Genomic DNA, 20,896 nt, shown 5'->3' on the forward strand with positions numbered 1-20,896 from the left:
CAGCAACAAGAACCAGTAATACTGGGAAGAGATGTAATGGGAGCCCAAGGAAAGATATATGTAATGACCAGACAGCAAATTGGCAGAGAAAAAGAAGCCATATTAAGGGGGGCTGAAACAAACAGGGTGGAATCTGTTAACCAGCCTCAGGTCACCATAGCAACCACTAGCAGGCCTGCTGAAGGAGACAAACTGCATCAAGTGGTCGCTGATAAGAAAGAAGCAGAGCAATTCAGGGAAGAGCTGCATAAAGATACAAGTTTGAAGCAGATAAAAGAACAAGCTCTGACCCAACAGATTCCTTTCACTGACAAACTGAGGAATCAAGTTGTGTGTGAGAATGGGATTTTATATAGACTGTGGATGCCCGCTGAGAGAAAGAATGAATGTGAACCAGTGAAGCAATTGATAGTACCTAGCAAATACAGAACCAGATTGCTAGAGGTAGCCCACGATGTCCCATGTGCAGGACATCTGGGAATAAAAAAGACCAAGAGGAGATTGGCAGCACACTATTATTGGTCAAACATCTCCAAAGATGTAAAACAACATTGTCTATCTTGTGGAATATGCCAAAAGGTGGGAAAAAGTGGAGTAAAGACTAAGGCACCCTTAAAGCCCCTTCCTATAATTGGACAACCCTTTTATAGAGTGGGAATAGATTTGGTGGGCCCTTTTTCCAAACCCACAAGGCATGGCAAGAAATATCTAGTGGTGGTGGTGGATTTTGCCACCAGGTACCCAGACGCAGAAGCACTAAGATCTGTAGAAGCCCCTGTAGTGGCAGAGGCTTTATTAAAAATCTTTATGAGGCTGGGTTTCCCTCATGAAGTGCTGACGGATCAAGGCAGTGTATTCATGGGAGAAGTGATGCAATGTATGTGGAAATGTTGTGGTCTAAAACATCTAAAGACCACTACTTACCATCCCGCCACTAATGGGTTAACAGAGAGATTCAATGGCGTTTTGAAGGGCATGATCAGAAGCTATGTTCAAGATCACCCACAAGACTGGGATGAATGTTTGGGATGCTTCTTATTTGCATATAGAGAAGTCCCTCAAGAGTCAACAGGCTTCTCACCCTTTGAACTCATGTTCACTAGAAAAGTGAGGGGACCTTTGGAACTATTAAAAAATTCATGGGAAGGAACCCTGGGAGAGTACAAAACATCTGTAGTAGATTTTGTATTGGAATTCCGCAATAAATTAACATCAATGATGGAGGTGGTGAAAAAGAATTTGAGTCAAGCACAGGAGAAGCAACGTTACTGGTATGACAGAACAGCCAGGGAACGTGTGTATGATGTGGGAGATATGGTTATGGCGTTCATACCCAGGAAACATGACAAATTACAGGCTAACTGGGAAGGACCATATACCATCAGAGAAAGGCTTGACACAGTGACGTATGTAATCACCACAGACCAATTAAACAAAAGCAAAGTGGTTCATGTAAATATGTTGAAGCCTTACCATACCAGGGATGCACAGGTGTTGCAAGTTACCTTATTCCCTGAGGGAAGTGGGCCTGAACTTCCAGATTTGGTACAGGAAAGCAAAGACAAAGGAGGGGTAGATCAAGTGGAATGGTCAGAAGAGATTCTGAGAGTTTTGAAAAACTATGGGAATCTCTTTGGCAATAAACCTGGCCGAACCAGTACAGCCAGACATTCCATTGATACTGGAGAGCATGCCCCAGTCAGATCTGTACCGTGCTGTGTGAATGGAAAAGTTGTGAGTGAAGTAATCTGTGTAGGACATTGGGTGGGGAGTGGGAAAGTCACCCCCTTATGGAGCAAGGTAGAGGCAGTGCAATCGTGGCCTATCCCCTTGCATGAATTAACAAAGAAGAAGTGTTCTGAGCGTGTGGTATGGACGGATGAATGTCAGAAGGCTTTTGATCTACTGAAGCAAGCCTTCTGCCAAGGACCCATATTAATAGCACCAGACTATGAGAAACCATTCATCGTGGCTACAGATGCGTCGGACCTGGCGCTGGGAGTTGTCTTGCTACAGGAGAGAGAAGGCACCAGACATCCAGTGGCGTACCTGAGTCGCAAGCTGATGCCGAGGGAGAAAAACTATTCGTCGGTCCAGAAGGAGTGCCTAGCGGTCGTGTGGGGACTGAACAAGTTGCGCCCATACGTGTGGGGACGAAGATTCACAGTGACTACGGATCATCGGGCCTTGTTATGGTTGCAGACTATGAAAAACCATAACACTATGCTGCAGAGGTGGTCCTGGGCCCTACAGGACTATCAAGTGGACTTCCAGTTCATAAAAGGCAAGGACAATGTACTGGCCGATGGACTTTCCAGGCAAGTGGCTGGGACTGCAGTGACGTGACAGACGGAGGAACAAAGAAAGACATTTTCCCCATAGAGACTTTTATTTGTTAACGCGACGTATAAATCCTGGAACAGGAATAATACTCTGCCGTTGTTTTAAGGGGGGGGGGGAAATGTGATGTTCCTATATTAATGTATATATGGTAAGTGTTGGTTGTTTAGAAGATACATGGTAAGTGGAGTGAAAGAGGAGGGGGAGTGAATGGGCAGTAGAATGCTAGATGATTGGCTGAGTGTTTAAAATGGCTGAACGTATAAAAGGAAGAGTGAGAGTGGAATCTGGGGGGAGAAGAGAAAGAGTGGGTTGCTTGGTGGGGTTTGAGAGAGTTGTTTGCCAGGAGAGAGTGGAGAAGGAGGGGGGTGGAATTCGGATTAGTATTGAGTAAAACCATATGCTTATGTGCCTTAAGAAGAAATCTTGTTAATCTTGTTAGCTTTGTTATCTTTAATAAATACTTAATTTGGTTTACCAAAGGCCTGATCCTTGGCTGGGGTTTCACAGACCAGAAGGGAGGGTAAGGTAATGACCAAGGCTGAAGGGGAACTGTAACAAATGGTGGCAGCGGTGAAGAGAATAACAATACCAGTATTCAGAGTCTCTGCGAATACTAGTATTAGGACGTGACTGGTGGTTGCCTAGCATGGGGATCTGTTGAGATCTGTGCCCGAGCGGGGAGAGAAACAATAAAATAAAGGACAGTCCAGACTGGTGGAGTCCCTGGTGGTGCCTAGTGACAGGCAGTAGCCACGCGCAGGTAGGAACCTGACAGGGAGAGCCAGGGAAGGGCGTCACAGTCTCCACAGCCAACTCTGGCGAAGATTTAAACGAGAGATAGAGCTGAGTGTCATCTGCATATTGGTGACACTGCAGCCCAAATCTCCTAATGATTGTCCCCAGCGGCTTCATATAAATGTTAAATAGCATGGGAGAGAGGATAGAACCCTGTGGCACACCACAATTGAGAGGCCAAGGGTCTGAAACCTCCTCCCCCAATGCTACCTGTTGATACCTATCGGAGGGAAAGGAATGGGACCACTGTAATACAGTGCCTCCAATTCCCAATCCCTCCAGGCAACATAAAAGGATACTGTGGTCGACAGTATCAAAAGCCGCTGAGAGATCGAGGAGGACAAGAAAGGTGAATTCTCCCCTATCTAATGCCCTCCTCAAATCATCTACCAGAGCGACCAAGGCTGTTTCAGTTCCGTGACCAGTCCTGAAACCCGATTGGTATGGATCCAAGTAATCCGTTTCATCCAAGTGTGCTGACAACTGGTTGGTCACCACTCGGTCGATGACCTTGCCCAAAAATGGTAGGTTCGAAATTGGGCGGAAGTTATTGAAAACTTGGGGATCCAAGGAGGGCTTCTTCAGGATGGGCTTTACAATTGCCTCCTTGAAGGCTGATGGCATCACACCCTCTTTCAAGGATGCGTTTACCACCGCTTTGATCCCCTCGCCCAATTTCTCTCTGCAGCTCATAAGGAGCCACGAAGGGCAAGGATCAGTTAGGCAAGTGGTAGGCTTCACAGATGAAAGCACCTTGTCCACATCCTCAGAAGGGAGAAGCTGAAACCAATCCCAATCCACCGGCATGCAACTGGCCAACTCTGGTTCATCCACTGTATCCACGGCGCACGGGATTGAGCTCCGTAAGTGTTCGATTTTATCAGCGAAGTGCTTTGCTAATATGTCACAGGAGGCCTTTGACTGTTCCAAGGGTTCCTGAGCAACTGGACTGACCAGGCTTCGGACCACCTGGAACAGCCTCCTGGGACAGCACTCCGCAGACGCAATAGAGGCAGCAAAGAAAGCCTTCTTTCCTGCCTTTATTGCCACTTGGTAGGCAGCTACTGCTGTTCTAACCTGTGTCCGGACATCTTCGGAGCGGGATTTCCGCCACCGGCGTTCTAGTCGTCTCACCTCCTGTCTCAGACTACGCAACCGCGGTGTATACCATGGTGCTAGCTGAGTTCTATTCAGGGGGAGAGGACGTTTCGGAGCCACCCGGTCTAATGCCCTGGTGATCCCCTCATTCCACTCCTTCACCAGGGTTTCGACCGGGCGACCTTCAGCAGGTTCCAATTCCCCTAGCGCAGTCAGGAATCCATCCGGATCCATCAGGCGCCTAGGGCGGACCATTCTAATAGGTCCTTCACCCCTGCGGAGGGGACACGGCAACGAGAAGTCCACATTTACCAGGTAGTGATCTGACCATGACCCACTCTATGTGGGGCTGCCTTTGAAGACGGTTCAGAAACTGCAGCTTGTGCAAAATGCAATGGCCAGATTGCTAACAGGGACCAGATGGTTCGAACGTATAAAACCGATTCTGGCCCACTTGCATTGGCTGTTTCCGAGCTTGATTCAAGGTGGTGGTTTTAACCTATAAAGCTTTACATGGCTTGGGACCACAATACCTGATGGAATGCCTCTCCCGACACGAACCCACCTGTACACTATGCTCAACATCCAAGGCTCTCATCCGGGTGCCTACTCGGAGGGAAGCTGGGAGTCTGGCAACAAGGGAGAGGGCCTTCTCAGTGGTGGCCCCCAAATTATGGAATAACCTCCTTGACGAGGTGTGCCTGGTACCAACACTGTTATTTTTTCGGTGCCAGGTCAAGACTTTCCTCTTCTCCCATGCATTTTAGCATGTGTTTTTAAATTGCTTTTTAAAAATGTGTTTTTTAAAATGTATATACTTGTTTTTAATGTTTTTAATTGTTGTAAATCACCCAGAGAGCTTCGGCTATGGGGTGGTATATAAATGCAATAAATGCAATAAATAAATAATAAATAAATTCAGTAGGAAAACTTCACACTAAAATGCTGAAGGTTTTTTTTAAAAAAAATCCCAACCTGCTGCAGAAATGTGAAGAACTGAGTTTAAGACTGGAAATATGAGAAACTGGGAACTGACACTGATAGATCCGTCCATCCGTATTCAAAAGTCTCTGTTGAGCTCTATGGGGCTTACTCACAGGTAAGTGGATACAGGATTTTTAAAATGACAACAGCACTGCAAAAAGCTAATAGAGAAACTTAAGTGCACTTAAAGTCCCAATGAAATTAAAAGCTCATAAATGTATGGAATACACAAGTCTTATTTAATTCAGTGGGTGATTTTGCCTTTAGTGTTAATAATTTATGTAACATTTAAATGTGCAAAATACTGCATGATATTAGTATTCTTTTTTTATAACAACTCTAAGTCTTTTGACTAAGACAACAACTGTATAATCTCAATAATCCTAGAATAATTTCAGTGGGTTTCCTTCTTTTTGGTTTTTTTGGGGCAAGATAACTACCTTGTCACAGGAACACTCAGAAGTGAGATGGACTCTCTGAGGTCAGACCATGGTAAGCTGCAGAAGCCAGTTCATGAGAACAAAGCCTCAGTCTGCCCTCAGCCAGCCCCCCCACACCTGCCTGCCTGCCTTCTTACAACCAGTCCAGGCTGTTAGCTTCCTCCTCCTTAGTCTCAGTGTTGTCGCTTGTAGAACTCAGCAGGGAGGAGGAGAGGGACAAAATTAGAATTAGTTGGCTGTGGTTTTGCCTGTCATTGACTCTGGCACCACCTACTGTTGGTCTCCTGTCTTATGCCCTACCAATTCCAATATATACCAGCTACCACTGACATAATGTGGTGTTCCCCAAGAAATAGAAGTGTGGCAGACACAGTTCCCAGTCCCAAGCCAGAAAGTCTATCCCTGTCTAAAAGGTGTGGTAGTGGTGGTGGTTATGAAGAAATTGAATGTCCTTAATTAAACCATGTTAAGCTTTCTCACTCTCAGGTTCCTTTTGCAAAAAACCCAGGAGCTAGTCCTCAGGACTGTAGCCCCTAACTTTCCACATACACACAACCTTTCCCTCATATTTCCTATTCTGATGCCTCCCCAAAATCAATGGGAAAGAGAAGGCATTACACAGTGGTGATAAGTTGAAGCTAGAAATAGCCAGTGTATTGGTATTTGTTATAATCAAGCCTGACTAGAATCTCCAAAGATGGAAATAAGAATTTCAAGGGGGAAAATGATTGAATGGAGAATAAGGCAATAGCACTGGTGTCAGAGGATTCTAACTTTATGATTACTGTTTTGCAAAACTGGAACTAAACAGATTGGTGAGAGGAAAGTGAGAGGAGTGAAAATTTTAGAGCTTGGAGACTGAACCTTGGAATTCATTGTAGCATGAGTGGCCATCCGTTTGTGCAATGGGGCTTCTCCTTCCCTTCCTGCATCCCCCCTGCACTCCCAAAATATGACCCAGAGGGTTGAGAGAACAATGAGAACAGATTGGTGGTCATGAGGGTCTAGAGGGGGGAGGAAAGGAATCATGAAGAAGTGCGCTTGGCGCCGACATTGCTATCCTTTCGGCACCAAGTTAAAACCTTCCTATTTTATCAGGCATTTTAGTTTTTCTTAAATATGTTTTAACTGGTTTTAGATTATGGATTTGCATTTATATTTTTTGTATTGTTCTATGTGATTCTATTGTATTTATTATATTTGTTGTACACCGCCCAGAGAGCTATGCTAGTGGGGTGGTATAAAAATTCAATAAATAAATAAATAAAAATAAATTTGTGCAAGTGGATTTCCATTGAGCATGTGGGCTGATATCATTGGATGTCACCATAGGGGTTTTTTTTAATGTCCTTGTGCTTCACCGTGTGCTTCAACTAATAAGGGCCATTTCTACATTATATTTGTGGGAGATGTGGGTAAAGAACATTTCTTAGCCCAATGGCCACATTTCTTTCTGGGCAACCATCTAAGGGCCATACTCCAGGGGTGGGCCAGGCCAGAGGCAAAAGTGGGTGAAATAACAGATGCAAAATTTATCTTTGTACAATGGGCTGCTTTCCACACACACATGCACACCCATCTCTATCCTCCATCCAGACAAGCAAGAGGCGTCATTGAAGTTAAAGACACATTCCAGCCAGGCAAAGACATGCAAGAAGGGTGCAAAGCAGGGCCAGTGAGGTGAGTAGCCTGGGAAAAGTCCCAAGAGCCAGATACAGACATCAGGAGAGCTGCGTTCAGCGCATGGGCTTGATGTTTCCCACCCCTGATACAGCCCTTAAAGAGTGCTTGGCTCTTCAGAAGGAAAAGAGTAAAAAGAGAAAAGGGATAAAAAAAAGTGCCCAAAATGATATAGCCATGCTCCTACCCAAGAGAAGCTCGTAAGAAGGTTGGGACTTGGATGCATGTCAGCACATTGAAAAGAAAAGATATATGGAAGATCTCCATGGGAAGAGGGAAATGGAGCAGGAAGTGAGGTAAGGAAGGGGCTGGTGAAAATACCAAGATGTTGGCGTATTTATCTCTTGTACCCACAGAACGTATCATTATCTTTGGGACATGTGAAGAATCAGTGCCTTGATCAGGTGGTGACCTCCAGATGTTGTTGCACTCCAACTCCCGCCAATGGTCAGGGATGATGGAGGACACTACATTGGTTACTCCTGGCCTTGCTTGGATGCCTGCAGCCCTCCAGACATTGTCCCTGACCATTGGCCATGCTGGCTGGGGATGATGGAAGTTAGAGTCCAACAACACTGGAGGGCCACAGGTTCCTCATCCCTCTCCTAGATGTTATGTAGGAGCCAGGTCATCCCATTCCTAGAAGAGGTAACTGTATGATCCCTTGCCTAGAGCATGAAAAGGGCCACCAGACCATGCTGCCAGATGCTATGCATGTCTGTTCTGAAATTTGTTCCACTTATTAAATGGGGCTTGCTCCAAAGGAAGTGTGCATAAGGTAGTAGCCTTAAGACAAGGAGGACATAGAGTATTGTAAAAATATGCTTACATATGACAATTCCTGATTTTTTTCTTCACCTAAATATAATAGGTGCTGGCTAAAGTTCAACATTGCACAGTACATATGGTAAGATGATGTGTCAACATAAGTTCATTTCATTATGACTCCTACCTGGCCAATGAAAAGGCATCATCTAAAAAGCCAGCACGATCCGCCAGGCTGAAATTCTTGTGGGAGAAAAAGAAAAGGAACAGTTGAGTTCTGGTGGCAAAACTAAGATGTCGCGAGAATCATCTATACAAGTATAATTGCAGCAGACTGACCTGGGGGCTATTGTTCATAATACTGGCTAATTCATTCCAGGCCTGCATTTCATAGTTGACACGATAAAACCCAACATGATCTTGGTTCACTTTCAAGAAAGAATTGACAGCTGGATTGTTGGGCCGTGCAATATTAATTCCTGTGGTCATAAAAAAAAGCAGTAAAGGACTTGTGAACATGTGGCTATATTGACATATCTCTCCAAATGACAAGTCAGTTTCCAACCAGCACAAGGAAGAACCACACTTATATCTGATGGCCAGGCTAGATGGGACATTAAATTCATCTTTGCATTGAATGTGCACATTTTGGTGGAAAATGCAAATATTTATTACTATCAGCCTTGTACCTAGTGTTGCTTGAAAATTCTAAGACACAAACAAAAACAATGCAGTTTTGAAATCAGTGGTTAAAATCAATGCAATTTTGAAAGGTTCAGTCCACTATCTTGATTTAAAATGGTGTCCAGTTGCATTCAAACATCTTCATCTCAGGAACCATCATGCAAAATTTCATTATGGTATCTTAAGAGGTGTTAAATGCATAACAAACAAACAACTTATAAAGTACAACTATATACAACTTATATAGTACAAAATAAATAGTAAATTATCATCATCATCATTCATATATTTTTATATTCTGCTTTTTCAGATAAATTTATTTATTTTATTATTTATTTATTTATTGCATTTGTATACCGCCCCATAGCCAAAGCTCTTTGGCCGGTTCACAACAATTAAAAACATCAAATACAAATATACAAATTTAAAAACACATTTTTTAAAAAGCAATTAAAAATATAAATCTCACACAGTGGTTTACATTGTTGTTGTTATGTGCCTCCAAGTCGACTGCGACTTATGGTGACCCTATGAATCAGTGACCTCCAAGAGCATCTGTCATGAACCACCCTGTTCAGATCTTGTAAGTTCAGGTCTGTGGCTTCCTTTATAGAATCAATACATCTCTTGTTTGGCCTTCCTCTTTTTCTACTCCCTGATGTTTTTCCCAGCATTATTGTCTTTTCTAGTGAATCATGTCTTCTCATGATGTGTCCAAAGTAGGATAATCTCAATTTCATCATTTTAGCTTCTAGTGATAGTTCTGGTTTAATTTGTTCTAACACCCAACCATTGGTCTTTTTTGCAGTCCATGGTATGTGCAAAGCTCTCCTCCAACACCACATTTCAAATGAGTTTGTTTTTCTCTTGTCCACTTTTTTCACTGTCCAACTTTCACATCCATACATAGAGATTGGAAATACCATGGTCTGAATGATCCTGACTTTAGTGTTCAGTGATACATCTTTGCGTTTAAGGACCTTTTCTAGTTCTCTCACAGCTGCCCTCCCCAGTCCTAGCCTTCTTCTGATTTCTTGACTATTGTCTCCATTTTGGTTAATGACTGTGCCAAGGTATTAATAATCCTTGACAAGTTCAATGTCCTCATTGTCAACTGTAAAGTTACATAAATCTTTTGTTGTCATTACTTTAGTCTTCTTGACATTCAGCTGTAGTCCTGCTTTTGTGCTTTCCTCTTTAACTTTCATCAGCATCTGTTTCAAATCATTACTGGTTTCTGCTAGCAGTATGGTATCATCTGCATATCTTAAATTATTGATATTTCTCTCTCCAATTTTCACACCTCCTTTATCTTGGTCCAATACTGCTTTCTGTATGATATGTTCTGCGTATAGATTAAATAAATAGGGTGATAAAATACACCCCTGTCTCACACCCTTTCCGATGGGGAACCAGTCAGTTTCTCCATATTCCGTCCTTACAGTAGCCTCTTGTCCAGAGTATAGGTTGCACATCAGGACAATCAGATGCTGTGGCACCCCCATTTCTTTTAAAGCATTCCATAGTTTTTTATCATCTACACAATCAAAGGCTTTGCTGTAATCTATAAAGCACAGGTGATTTTCTTCTAAAATTCCTTGGTCCGTTCCATTATCCAACGTATGTTTGCGATGTGATCTCTTGTGCCTCTTCCCTTTCTAAATCCAGCTTGGACATCTGGCATTTCTTGCTCCATATATGGTAAAAGCCTTTGTTGTAGAATCTTGAGCATTACTTTACTTGCATGGGATATTAAGGCAATAGTTCGATAATTACTGCATTCCCTGGGATCCCCTTTCTTTGGAATTGGGATGTATATGGAACGCTTCCAGTCTGTGGGCCATTGTTTAGTTTTCCATATTTCTTGACAAATTTTTGTCAAAATTTGGATAGATTCAGTCTCAGTAGCTTGTAGCAACTCTATTGGTATGCTATCTATTCCTGGTGATTTGTTTCTTCCAAGTATTTTAAGAGCAGCTTTCACCTCGCATTCTAAAATTCTGGTTCTTCATCATACGGTTCCTCCATGAATGAATCTGTCATCCTGGCATCTCTTTTGTAGAGTTCTTCAGTGTATTGCTTCCATCTTCCTTTTATTTCATCTTGGTCAGTCAGTGTGTTCCCCTGTTGATTATTCAACATCCCTACTCTTGGTTTAAATTTCCCTTTCATTTCTCTAATCTTTTGGAACAGGGCTCTTGTTCTACCCTTTTTGTTGTCCTCTTCTATTTCTATACAGTAACTATTGTAATAGTTCTATTTGTCCCTACGTACTAGTTGCTGTATTGTTGCATTTAGGGTTCTGACAGTGTTTCTATCTCCTTTTGCTTTTGCTTTCCTTCTCTATTTAACCATTTTAAGAGTTTCTTCAGTCATCCATTGGGGTCTTTCTCTCTTTTTAACTAGAGGTATTGTCTCTTTGCATTCTTCCCTGGTTTACACAGAAATATTAAAACAATAAACATTCATTACAACTATATAATAAAACAGCCAAGACAAGCTACAGTGGGTGGGGGGCAAGGACTCTTTGAAAACTAGATCAATCCTCAGGACAAGATGGTTCTATGTTGGCAGTTAAGGAAAGAAGAGAACACATCAGCTGGAACACCAGGAGCTAGATGGTGGGCATCTCCCCAGGCTGTCCTGTCCTCTCCCTTTCTTTCCCTCAGGTAAGATGGCCCTCAGATAGCCTTGTGTTGGCAACTGGAGGAGGAAGAGGCCTCTTCAGCTGGAACATCTGGATCTACATAGTGGGCAGCTCTTCTACAAAGCTGGTCTTTGCATAGGGACAAAAACTCTCATTATTTGCTTTCCTCCCACTGCAAATAGCAGCTTGAGAAGGCTTTCATCAGGACCACAGCAGGGAAGGAAAGACTTAAACTCAGTGGTGGATGGTGCCCATTGGAACTGATAGGACAGAAGGCCGGGAGACCAACAATAGGTGGAGCTGGAGCCAATGACATACAGAACCACCCCATGATTGGTTGTAAGAAGGCAGACAGGCAGGGGCTGGATGAGGGCAGACTGAGGTTGGAGGGTGAATGCCCGACTTGTTCTAATGGAGTAACCTCCATTGGTTAAATTCACTCTCTTTGCCTGTTGTGATCCCAATAATTATCAGCCTCCCCCACATCCACCACTATTTCCATTAAAAAAAAACAATATTCACTTTAAATGCAAAGACACCTTCAACGTCAAGTCTGGTTTCACCTTAGAGGGTGTGGACAGCTGACATGTCGTAAGACCCTCACAAGGCAATCCAATGCATGTTGTCTCAGAACTAAGCCACATATATCCAGTGAGTGTCAAAAAGGCCCTGGTTTTCATCCACAAATTCATTAGCTTGCATTTAGGAACAACAGGACTTTTCTTAGCCTCAGACTGCCATCAGTAACATGTGGATAATAATCGTGAACTATCATAATGGCTTTTCATAAGGATTACTGAAATAATGTCTGTGAAGTGTTGTAAACACCTTAAATATGTTGTATCATAGTAAATATAAATCCTAAATAAGTATGAGCTGCCCATCACCACTAAGGCCAGCTCAATTTTGGACTGCTGTGATAACCTGCGATCTTAACTCACTTACTGGTAGTAAACCCCATTGAATTAAATGGGATTTACTTCTGAGCAGAAAAAGTTAGGGTTTCAGCCTAGGTTGCTTTTTCCAAGGGGGAAAATGGTTATAACAGCAAGATGAAAAAACTATAACAGCATCTTTTCCTTAAAATTATCATCTTCTGTATCTAGATTTATAGCTTTCACTAGCCTGATTGAATATTTTTCCTTTCCAGGAGCATTTATCTTCTGTATCTTTTTTTTTCTTTTCATTTTTTTCTTGCAGCTTGTCTCAGTTTCCACAGATATATTTCATTTTGGGAAACCACAGCAATAAGCCATACATTTCTTTCAAACCTGAATTTGATGGAATGTCATAGTTCATCCTAAATTCATCCTTCTGTAGTTCCATTACTTAGAGCTAAGCTGACATCAACATTGTCAGCCTGGAGATTTTTAAAAACTTTTTTTAAAAAATCCCTCCTTTCAGGATAACACTTCCAAGGCACCTAACAATAAAGATTATAAAACCATAAATTAAAAGTATACAATGGAATAATAATGTGGTATGATAAAAGAGCAAAGACAAGTAATAATAATAAAAAGGTAAGGCAGAAGCAAAGCAAGAGGCAACTGAAGACAAAATTGGAATAAAGGCAGAAAAACCAGCAAAGTGCAACTTCCATAAAAGCTTGGGAAAATGAAATGGTCTTCATCAAGTACCTGAAAGCTAACGGAGGTCACTTGCAGATGACACATTTATTGAGCAATAAACATTATTTCTTTCCCTTGGTTATTTATTGAGCATTCATTCTGATTTGTTTGTAGGGATGTTAGATGATGTTACATCAAGCAAATGTTAGCCCACACTTTCCGGTGCATTTTCACATCACTTGCCTTATCACAAAAAGTCTGGGGTTTTTTTGGGGGGGGGGTGATTTATTGCTCAAGAGTGCCAAATCAACTTTAATTGTGCAGCCTGAAGTTGCCTAAACTCAGAAAAGGCCCTCTGATGCTCCTCTGGAGAGATAGCGGATTCATACAGAGTATTTGGTCTTTTAGACACTCTGCTTCCCAAGCCCTACATAGCAGGGGTGGGGAGAGTCTTTGGCCTTCCAGGTGTTGCTGAATGACAGCTCCCATCCTCCCTGGCCATTGGCCAAGATGATGGGAGTTGCTGATGGGAGTTTCAGTACAGCAACATCCAGAGGGCCAAAGGTTCTCCATCTCTGCCCTATAGGACTTTATAGGACAAACCAGGATCTTGAATTGTGCCTGGAAGCAAACTGGAACCCAGAAAAGATTTGATAATACTGCCCAACAGGTGTGGTTGGTGAAGAGGGGCCCTGCTGCAAATCTAGCCTCCCATCACTGGAGTCACTGCACTTCCCAGGAGGAAGGGGTGAGCTAGCAGGGAGCAGCTATGCAGATGCAGCAGTGAGAGCACTGGGTTGGCTCTGCCAGTGCGCCCACACAGCACCAATCTCCCTGCTGCCTCATCCCTCCCAGTCAGAGCAGCCTAGGCCAGGAGGCCAGGTGGGTAGTGGCATCCCTTCCTGCTGGCTGCTCCTGCTGCCAACATATATTCCAGTCAGTTCTAAGCAATAATCTGACTGCCATATTATGAACCAATTGAAGTTTGAAGGGCAGCCCCACATACAACACACTGTAGTAATCAAGTCAGGCTGTTACCAGGACAATTTGATAACTGAGGCAAGGCTATCTCTGTTCTTAAACTTCCCCTTCTGCCTGTTCAAGTACCTCATGAAGACAAAGCAAATCAAATAGTTACATCCTGTAGTCACAAGAAATCTGAGCCAATTTAATTAAAATCCGTTTGGAAACTTGTTTAGTTGTGAAACCTTTGCCACACTAGCTTAGGAAGCCTTTCACTGTGATAAAAAGACTTTCTAAAAACTGAAATGAACTTTACTAATTTAATGAAATGTAGTTTAATTGGCAATATTCTCATGCAGACAGGATGTTAATTGGAAATATTTATCACCCCTTGATAGATGGAAGAGTGTTTCTGTTAATATTTATTATTGGGCTTAGTAAAAGCACGAATCTAAGTCTATTTACTTATCAGTCAGTGAGTTAAATAGGATTGTATCTGACTAAGGCTGCAATCCAATACATGTCTACTCAGAAGTAAGCTCCATTGGGTTCAATGGGACTTACTCCCATGTAAGTGTGTATTGGATTGCCACCAAAGTAAGACTCAGAGTCATGACTAACTTAATTCCACTGTCAGTGGGTCTGTCTATGAAGCTGCCTAAACGGAGGGGCTCACCTTGCCGAATATCAGGTGGATGGAAGGTAGAGAACCTAGGGAATTTGACTATACTGTCTGTGTCTATTTACAAATCTGAACCCCTTCCGCCCATTGTCATAGATTCTGCTGTTGTCACATACCCAGCTATCAGCAAGACAAAAGCACTTCCATCATACTATGACAACAGTATGGTAGCGGTAACAGTATGAGTGAATCACTGGCAGGGGGGTTATCTGATTGCTCCCCCATGAATCTAGATCACAATTTATGCTCAACAATGCACTGCTTCAGTCTGTGCTTGGGGCTTATGTTGAAACATTCAAACAATCTCTTGGCTGCAGATTAACCCCAGATTTAGTGTTTAGCACTTGTCCAGTTAGGACGCATTTATCTGGTGACCGTTGCAGAATGGATTTGAGCTCAGTTTGATGCATGTTAGCAGAGACCACTGGATCAGAAGCCCTTCTGTGAGCACAAGGGCATCAGTTGGATTCCACCTCTATATCAACTCTTAAATAATGAATATCTATTTATTTCATTTATATGCCACCTTTTCCTCAAGGCAGCATATATGGTTCCCCCTCATTTTATCCTCACAACAACCCTATGAGGTAGGTTAGGCTGAGATAGAGTGACATCCAAGAACACTCAGTGGGGACTTGAACCTGGATCTCCTCAGTCTAGTCCCTCAACCGCTATACCACACTGGCTTTCAGGGCTGTAATATCAAACTGGCTGATAGCATGTTTTGAACACAAAGTCACTGCGGCACTTACATTTAATAATTATACTGAGCATTGCCAGACTAATGTTTAACATGAAGCTTGCTATTTTCTTGATGCTTAATAAAACATGTTGCATAGATAGCTGCTGGCTGCTAGTGAAAATTACCTGCTAATTCTGATTTATTGTAGAGTATTGTGTTAGCCGTACTTCCCTCATACCATTTCACTGGAATATTCCACCTGTAACTGAACATTTGGAAAAGAGAGAGTTTTAAAAAGAGATTAAAAACAACATCTATGAAGCATTTTATTTATTTATTTATGAAACATGTAGGAATGGCCCATAGTCTTGCTAGATTAAATAAGAAAAAAAAAGGAAAGACATTAATCAACTGTGGTGTGTTGAGCCCAGCATTACCAAAGTGGCAGAATATTTACACAGACACATATCTGATGCAGCTTATTTTTTTCTTCACAGCTTTCACCCAGGGAACTTCTTTTATGTGTTTAAACCATTTGAAAAAGCAAACTATGTCCATCTTGACTCTGGCCAACATTGCAACAGCAAAGTCATCTACTGCAGAAACTGTACCCAAATGCTGAAGTTAGCTGGGAAGGATCTGCTTTGGGATCCAGGAGAAAACGCTGTTGTGTGATTGTTGAGTTTGAATACACCGTCAGCACAGGGTATCCCATCTGCCTGGTCCAGGTGTCCATCACTTCTTGGACGAGTTCACCACTTTCCTAAGAATAATAGTGGATGATTATATTGAGAAAGCCAAAGGAGACGGACTGAAGAAAGATATAACTCTTCTGCTCAGGAAGTGAAAATCTATAGAGAGAGCACTTGTCCCTCATAAATGCTGGTTTTAGAAACTGCATGGGAACAATTGGTCCAGATAACTATTAGGAGGAAAGGCAGGATATAAATTTAATAAATAAATCATAAATCATAACTGTATTTACTGATTGTAAACAACCAGGAAAGTCCAACCATTTATTATACACTGTTTCCATAGACGGCTGCCTTTTGGAGCTTCTGAAAGGGTGGATGCGCAAATTATTGCAAGATACCTAAGGTGACAACATCTGATATCTTACATATTCCCCCCATAACAGGATTTTTTGGGGGGAGGGATGAGAAAGAAAATTTGATATTGCTATAATTCAATCCCATCCTTTGGGTCCCGGGATGTTGCTGGACTATGTGAGGCGTCCTTCCCTGGCTCTCCCTGTCAGGTTCCTACCTGCTCGTGGTTACTGCCTGTCTCTAGGCACCACCAGGGACTCCACCAGTCCGGACCGCACTCTCTTATGGTTTATCTATCCGCTCTAGCACAGATCTCAACAGATCCCCCTGCTAGGCAACCACCAGTCACGTCCCAATACTAGTATTCCCAGAGACTCTGAATACTGGTATTGTTATTCTCTTCACCGCTGCCACCATTTGTTACAGTTCCCCTTCAGCCTTGGTCATTACCTTACCCTCCCTTCTGGTCTGTGAAACCCCAGCCAAGGATCAGGCCTTTGGTAAACCAAATTAAGTATTTATTACAGATAACAAAGCTAACAAGATTAACAAGATTTCTTCTTAAGGCACATAAGCATATGGTTTTACTCAATACTAATCCGAACTCCACCTCCCTCCTGGCAAACAACTCTCTAAACCCCACCAAGCAACCCACTCAGTTCTCTTCTCCCCCCCAGATTCCACTCTCACTCTTCCTTTTATACATTCAGCCATTTTAAACACTCAGCCAATCATCTCGCATTCTACTGCCCATTCACTCCCCCTCCTCTTTCACTACACTTACCATGTATCTTCTAAAACAACAACACTTACCATATATACATTAATATAGGAACATCACAGACTACAACTCCCATTAGCCCTAGCCAGCATGGCCAATGGTCAGGAATTAGGGGAACTGTAGTCCAGTAAAATCTGGGGACCCAATGATTGGGAAAGTCTGCACTATAACTGATATAACAAAAAAGGAAGTAGAGAAATGCAGGCATTGCCAGATTCAAGGTGCTGGGGGGTAGGGAGACTCAGTTTTTCAGATATATGCTCTGGCTCTGGAAAAATCTGTACAGGCGGCAAACTCACCCACCAGAATGTGCTACAATGATGGGAGAAAATGTACTGGCTACTCCTATGCATGCACTATGGCTATGAAACCCGCAGGAATTAGCTGAAATGCTTCTATTCCCCAGAGAAGAAGAAGAAATCTGAAGACTGCAACCAGGCTCATCCATTCCTAGTGGTCTGTGCTTCTTGATTCATTCATGGCCTCCCTTCTCCTCTCCATAATTTTGCAATCAGGGCAGCAAGGGAAGCGATAAGCCAGGGGTGGGCAGACTTCAGGCTTCTTGGATCTAGGTTGTGTTTTTTGCCAGAACCCCAACAGCCAAGAGTAAGAGATATATGGATGTTCAGATGTTACATTCAATGATTGTACAGTCTGTGTACCTGTGTAAACAACTGCTGAGCTATACAAATCAACACGTTTATACTCTTTCACACAGACACTTATAAATGTGTAGAGACAGCTTGTACCTGTGTGCTCTATAACGTGTGAACAAGCCTATGGTTAAAATTAATGAGGGTGCCTCTGAGCACATTCTGATCCTAGGAATTTGTTTTCAGTACCAGAATTGAGCTGCCTCCTTGTCCCTCCCAGTAAGTGGCATCTCGGCCACTGCCAGGAGCCTAATGTTGCAGCTCCACCCCTAGCCTCTTTGAAGCAGTATCACTTACAGAGAGGGGCAAGATGGCAGCAAAGTCAGGGTTGCACAGGCACACTGGGAGATTGGCTTTCCCAGTGCATCCACCATGTGTGTCTTTTTTTTTTTTTTGCATAGCAGGGCACATTATGAATAAGGCATATTGAACATATATGAACAATACATTGCAATTCTTTTGCAGTTTATTTTCATTATGGCTTTCTTTTTATCATTCTGCCTTGAGCCATTTTCTCATAGCAAAATATTGTCACTCTTAATGGGCTTTTGTGTGAGCCATAAGCGATACATTAAGAAGGGATGGACAAGTTGTTCTTAAGATTAGTTAGATTTCCTATCCAAATGGAAAGATTGGGAAGTGGGGCTGGAGGGCTCTCCGCAATAAAACAACACAAACTTTTCATAAGAGAACTGATTCACGCACGCACACACACACATCCAAACATACCTGTCCCAGGGCTCTCCAGAAGTCATCTGTTTTTGCATTTTTGAAATGATGGTCTTTTAAATATTTCTGTTGGAGAAAATGGAAATAATGACTAAATATTAATATAATCACCCAACACAACAGCTCTCATGGTCTGATACTGGAAGTTCTGCAACATGCAGTGGTCACCCTCCTAATGGAGTGGATTAGCAACTGCAGCTTCACACTCTGCAGTGGCTTCTTATTGTTTCATGGACACAATTCAAGAAGCTGATGTTGGTTTTTGAAGCCTTTAAATGGCTTGGGATTCTTTGAATGACACAACAGACTTTCTCTTAATCTCTTTCCTTCATGCCCATTCCATCCATGCACCAAATCATTGCAGGGGCTTGCATTCCAATGGGGTATCATGTCATGACTTTGGTCAGAGTGCTGGTGCAACTGTTGGTAGCTCTCACATATGTGCTACAACAGTCAATCTGAAGACCTACATGCAAGCAATAGGCCTGTATCCAAGACATAGAGACAGTTAAATCAAATGATAGTGATCAAGACCAGATTCTCAAGAGAGTTCAGGTTGTGATTTTCATGCTGCAATTCAATCCAGAAAAGCAGTGGTGGTTGGTGCCCACTGGAACTGGTAGGGCGGAAGGCAAGGAGGCCAATGACAGGTGGAACTAGAAGCAGTCACAGGCAGAGCCAGCTGATTCTAGTTTTGTCACCGTCTTCTTCCCTGCTGAGTTCTACAAGGGTAACACTCAAACTGAGGAGGAGTCAGTGCCACCACCACCGCGGACTGGCTGTATGTACAAAAGCAGGTGGACAGAATCTAGCTGACGGCAGGCTGAGATTGGTGGGGAGGGGCCAACTTGCGTAAATGGAGCAGCCTCCACTGCCAGTAAGTCCTGCTGAACACTATGGGATATGCTCCTGAGGAAACATGCATAACATTGGACTGCATGGGTGCTACCTAAATGCTTTCAGTCAGAAGTAAGCTCCGCTGAACAAAGTGGAGCTTATGAATGACCATGCATAACAAAGATGCAGAATATGTGGCTCTACAGGTGATGTTGGACTACAACTCCCACTAGCTTCAGCCAACACACAGCCATTGGCCCGGTATGATGGGAGTGGTAGTCCTACAACATCTGGAGTGCCACAAGTCCCCCAGACCTGTTGTACAGGATACAGGTATAGGATGCTGATTCCAAGATCACGGGGGTAAGATGCTGAACACCCAGCAATTTCACTCATTTGTGGCCCGAATGATTTCACCAAAAAGTTTTACAAGATGAATAAAAGGGATCTGAGGGTGTGTGTTTTTTAAATGTCCTTGATTAAACAGTCACAAATGTAATTCTCACTGAACTTAATTATTACCCCTCAACTAAAAGCTATTTATGTAAGAGAGCAGATTGTTCTTATTGTACCCTGGTCCAGTTCATATACCCATTATTTGCAAACACATCTTAAAACAACTCTCATCCATTTAACAAGACAGGAATTTATAACCCAGGTACACCATGTAGGCTTCAGTAAACAAAAAAAGAACACAGCCAGAGGTCTCTCTCTCCCCTTCTCAGCTTTCCAGCGCTAATGTATTGCCCAGTAAATGTGTCAGGCTGGAAAATGCTGACTCCCAGTGTCACCACTGGAAAAAGAATAGATCTGTCCTTTGGAAATCATTGAAACTTGCTTTCAGGGACCAAAGAATGGATCCTGCAGATATGAGCATGGAAAAAAGTATTTTTCACTCTAGATTATATTGTCACAGAACACAGCTGTGTTTCTGCTGAATTGTCTTTTAAGCCCACCCCCACTATTGTTTTTAACTGAGATAGAATTTTTCCTCCCCTTTTCAAACTTATACCTGAGGTCTGATCCAGCAGGGCCCTTTCTATGTTCTTATGCAGAAACCAGAAAGGGCTCATCTGCTGGAATAATACGTATTTGTGTAGGGCTCCCAGGCTGGCATTGCCTCTGCAGCTGCTATTGCATCACTCCCAGGAATGTGTATAAAGCTTCTGCCCACATGGTTGGCTGGCCTTCCTGCCAAGGAAATTAGCTACTTGGAAGAAGTTTTTATACATTCCCGAGAATGAAGTATCAGTGACGGTGACAGTAACTCTCTCTCTCTGTGTGTGTGTGTGTGTGTATGAGAGAGAGAGATTTTATCTCCCTTTCTTTTGTTTTGTGGTTGTCTAAAGATGGCTTGGATGCTTATGAAACTCTCTGATGTATGTGTGTGTGCACGCGCATGTGTGTGTATGTGTGTGCATGTGCACCAGCAATAAAACTGGTTGTAGCACCAGCTGCAACAACTGACCACTGCATTGCATCTCTCCAACATTACTACCACCTCTCCAGCCACCTC

General features: G+C 42.8%; 1 protein-coding gene across 2 annotated transcripts in view; it reads right to left on the bottom strand.

Moving 5' to 3' along the window:
• ENPEP (glutamyl aminopeptidase) overlaps window positions 1–20,896 on the bottom strand; it is an 83,041-nt gene that overhangs the window by 27,188 nt on the left and 34,957 nt on the right. For both annotated transcript variants that reach the window (XM_061585392.1, XM_061585391.1), the window contains exons 9-13: window positions 18,544–18,609; window positions 15,943–16,094; window positions 15,517–15,596; window positions 8,445–8,584; window positions 8,293–8,348 (exon numbers count right to left, since the gene is read on the bottom strand). In XM_061585392.1, coding sequence (XP_061441376.1) covers window positions 8,293–8,348; window positions 8,445–8,584; window positions 15,517–15,596; window positions 15,943–16,094; window positions 18,544–18,609 — 494 coding nt within the window. The remainder of the gene's footprint in view (window positions 1–8,292; window positions 8,349–8,444; window positions 8,585–15,516; window positions 15,597–15,942; window positions 16,095–18,543; window positions 18,610–20,896) is intronic.

Source organism: Rhineura floridana, chromosome 9, assembly GCF_030035675.1.
Source record: "Rhineura floridana isolate rRhiFlo1 chromosome 9, rRhiFlo1.hap2, whole genome shotgun sequence".
In the NCBI taxonomy this organism is placed as follows: domain Eukaryota; kingdom Metazoa; phylum Chordata; class Lepidosauria; order Squamata; family Rhineuridae; genus Rhineura; species Rhineura floridana.